At 51.3% G+C, this 3,502-nt stretch overlaps 1 protein-coding gene across 1 annotated transcript; it reads left to right on the top strand.

Annotated features, from left to right (window-relative positions):
• The first annotated feature begins 605 nt into the window (after positions 1 to 605).
• LOC106754907 lies at positions 606 to 2,168 on the top strand. The gene has a single exon (XM_014636976.1). The coding sequence runs from the start codon at positions 606 to 608 to the stop codon at positions 2,166 to 2,168; it is 1,563 nt and encodes a 520-aa protein (XP_014492462.1).
• Positions 2,169 to 3,502: the final 1,334 nt, after the last annotated feature.

Below are 3,502 nucleotides of genomic sequence, written 5' to 3'. Positions count from 1 at the left end.
ATAAATAGGGGGCAAAGGTAAGAAGTAGGAGGATTTTTTGAATGCTCATTTATTTCCTTTTCTCTTTCTATCTCTACCTTGATTGAAGAGGAACTGGAACACTGACTTGAGCGTCGGAGTATCATTAGCAGGTACCCGGACGCTTGGACAAGGAAGAACGGTCAACCCAGAAAAGTAACGGAAGACCGGACGGATCGAAGTGGAAAATTGTGTAAGGGAGCTTGCACTGAAGCCCGACCGGAACATTTTGGCGCCCACCGTGGGGCCGGAAGGATTATACCCAATGGTGACCACAAGGAACACGAACGCGGAGGATCAGTCGGAGATGTTGAGGCTGATGGAGCAGAGAATGATGGAAATGCAGCGAAAGCATGAAGAAGAGATGGCTGCGGTAAGGGTTGAATGTTTGGCCCAGATCGCTAAGGGTAAGAGAGGGGAAGACGGAGGCGAGCAGGGTGAGGGAGCAGGTGAGAAGCGGACGCCACTGGAGGGGGAGAATAGTAGCGCTCACGCCGAGGGAAGAGAGGAGAGGGGGGAACAAAGATAGTCAATCACTAGTTAAGGTGGAGGAGTCGAGTGCAATGGTGCCGTTCGTACGGGAAACAATGGAAGTTCACATATCGGAACAATTCGTACCGCCACAATTCAAGATGTACGACGGAACGTCTTACCCGAACGCCCACGTTAAATCATTTATCAATGCCATGACCTTCCGAACCGGATGCGATGCCATTTGGTGCAGAGCGTTCTCTCTGTCTCTGGAAGGAGAAGCCTTGGAATGGTTTAACTCGCTGCCGGTTAATTCTATTGAGAATTTCAAGAGTTTGGGAGAAATGTTCAAGAGGCAGTTTGCCGCAAGCAGTATGGAGGATGTGACGGTCGTAGACTTGATGAACTTGAAGCAGGGTAAGGAAGAGTCTCTGAAGTCTTTTATGGATCGGTATCAGAAAACGGTCCGCAGAGTTAAGGGCCTAAGTTTAGAACTAGCCCTACAGTACGTGATGCCTGCATTGAGACCAGGCCCCTTCAAAGACAATGTGTGCTGGAATCCCCCCATTACTATGGAGGAGTTGAGGAAATGGGCGGTCGACGAAGCTCGGGTGGAAAACATGAAACAAAACTATAGGCGAGAACAACAAGAAGCTAAGGCTGAGAAGGGGGACAATCGGAAAGCTGAAGGTCAAGGAAGTAAACCGAACGGACCTAGACTCAAAGAAGGGCCAAGGGGCCCCAGATTCCCACATTACACTCCTCTCAATGTCCCCAGAGCTCGGATATTGCAGGAGGCGTTGAGCACCCAAATCCTGCCGGCACCTCAAAAACGACCCACACCGCCAGGGGCAGATATGAGTAAGCGATGCCTATATCACCAAAATTCCGGACACGATACGGAAGATTGCGTGACATTGAAGGATAAGATTGAGGAGCTCATCCGAATGGGACGACTTCAACAGTATGTCAGAAGAGAGGATGTCCACCGAACGGAGGGACCGTCTAAAAGAGAACACTCTTACTCAAGACCGGCTAGTCCGATCCGAAGCACCAGGAGGGAAGCGAACTACTGGACATATGATCGTCCGCCTAGAGATCAGGGGAGAAGGACGGACGGAAGGGACAGGAATCGCAGTAGGGACACTTCGAGAGGACCCTTAAGAGGAACGATAAACACCATCTCCGGAGGCTTCGCGGGAGGAGGGTCCACTTCGTCCGCCAGAAAGAGGAGCATCAAGGCGCTGAGGTCCATACACGCTGTTGACGTCCGAAAAAGGTCAATGCCGCCCATCACCTTCTCGGACGAAGATTTTCACGCCCCCGATCCTGATCAGGACGACCCAATGGTTATCAACGTTGAGATAGCCCGGTACGGAGTGAATAGGGTATTGGTGGACCAGGGAAGCTCGGTTAACATACTGTATTGGAGAACGTTCCTCCAAATGGACGTATCTGAGGACCTCATCGTCCCTTACGACGAGCAGATTGTAGGATTTGCCGGGGAACGGGTGGATACGAAGGGCTATGTCGACCTCAACACCCGCCTGGGTATCGGGCGGGAGAGCGAGGAGATGAAGGTGAGGTTCATACTGGTGGATGCAACTACTGCTTACAATGTTCTGTTGGGACGGCCGTGTCTTAACGCATTCGGGGCGATCGTTTACACCCCCACTTAACGATGAAGTATCCAACTCGGGGAGGAACTATTTGTACGGTAAGAGCCAACCAGAAGACAGCCCGAGAGTGCTATGCGGCCGGTCTTCGTATGTACACGAAGGAAGAGAAGCGGAAAGTAAGTCGGTCCGAGGTCACTTTGGCCGACCTCGACCCGCAAACTAATACTAACGATCGGCTGGAACCGGTGGGGGAAACCCAACCTATATTGATAGGAACTAAGGCCAACCAAACCACCACTATAGCAAGAGGGCTGCCGGAGGTTATTGAAAAGGAGCTACGGAATATGCTATGGAAAAACCGAGACCTGTTCGCATGGACGGCAGCAGATATGCCAGGGATACATCCGTCCGTGATGTCCCACAAGTTATCATTGTACAAAGATGCCCGTCCGGTCTTCCAGAAGAAACGAAAGATGGGAGACGAGAAGAGAAGGGCGGTGGAGGAAGAGGTGAGAAAACTGAAGGAGGCGGGGTTCGTCAAGGAAGTGACGTACACGACATGGCTAGCTAATGTGGTCATGGTGAAAAAGGCGAATGGAAAGTGGCGGATGTGTACGGATTACACAGACTTGAATAAAGCTTGCCCTAAGGATTCTTACCCTCTGTCGAGCATAGACTCTCTCGTGGACGGTGCATCCGGACACAAAATACTCAGCTTCTTAGATGCATATTCCGGATACAATCAAATCCCGATGCACTACCCCGACTGGGAAAAAACAGCCTTCATGTCGGACCGAGCGAACTATTGTTACGAGGTGATGCCGTTCGAACTAAAGAACGCAGGCGCCACTTACCAGAGACTGATGGATAGAGTTTTCGCCAAACAGATTGGGCGATGCATGGATGTGTACATGGACGACATGGTGGTACGGTCGCCCGATGAACAAAGTCACCTGCGTGACCTGGAGGAAGTCTTCGGCGAGGTCCGAAGATACGGAATGAGGCTCAATCTGGCAAAGTGCACTTTTGGGGTATCCGGAGGAAAATTTCTTGGCTTCATGTTGACATCCCGGGGAATTGAGGCCAACCCTGATAAGTGCGAGGCCATTCTAAAGATGCCGAGCCCGGCGACCTTAAAGGATATCCAAAGGTTGGTCGGACGTCTCACGGCATTGTCCCGGTTCATCCTGAAATTGGCCGAGCGGGCAAGGCCGATCATGAAGAAGATGAAGAAGGAAGCCTCAAATAAGTGGGATGACGACTGTGAGCAAGCCTTCGCCCAGGTAAAAGGAATCTTGATGAATCCGCCAGTAATGAATCGCCCGGATGAGGGAGCGGAGTTGCACGTCTACTTGGGGGTTTCGGACATGGCCATAAGTGTCGTCTTAATCCAG

Source organism: Vigna radiata, unplaced genomic scaffold (assembly GCF_000741045.1).
Source record: "Vigna radiata var. radiata cultivar VC1973A unplaced genomic scaffold, Vradiata_ver6 scaffold_304, whole genome shotgun sequence".
NCBI classification, from domain to species: domain Eukaryota; kingdom Viridiplantae; phylum Streptophyta; class Magnoliopsida; order Fabales; family Fabaceae; genus Vigna; species Vigna radiata.
The sequence above is the reverse complement of the archived record's forward strand: the minus strand, read 5'-3'. Positions and strand labels throughout refer to the sequence as shown.

Coding starts and splice junctions, on each gene's coding strand:
- LOC106754907 (XM_014636976.1), top strand. CDS start 606: ATGGAAGTTCACATATCGGAACAATTCGTACCGCCACAATTCAAGATG.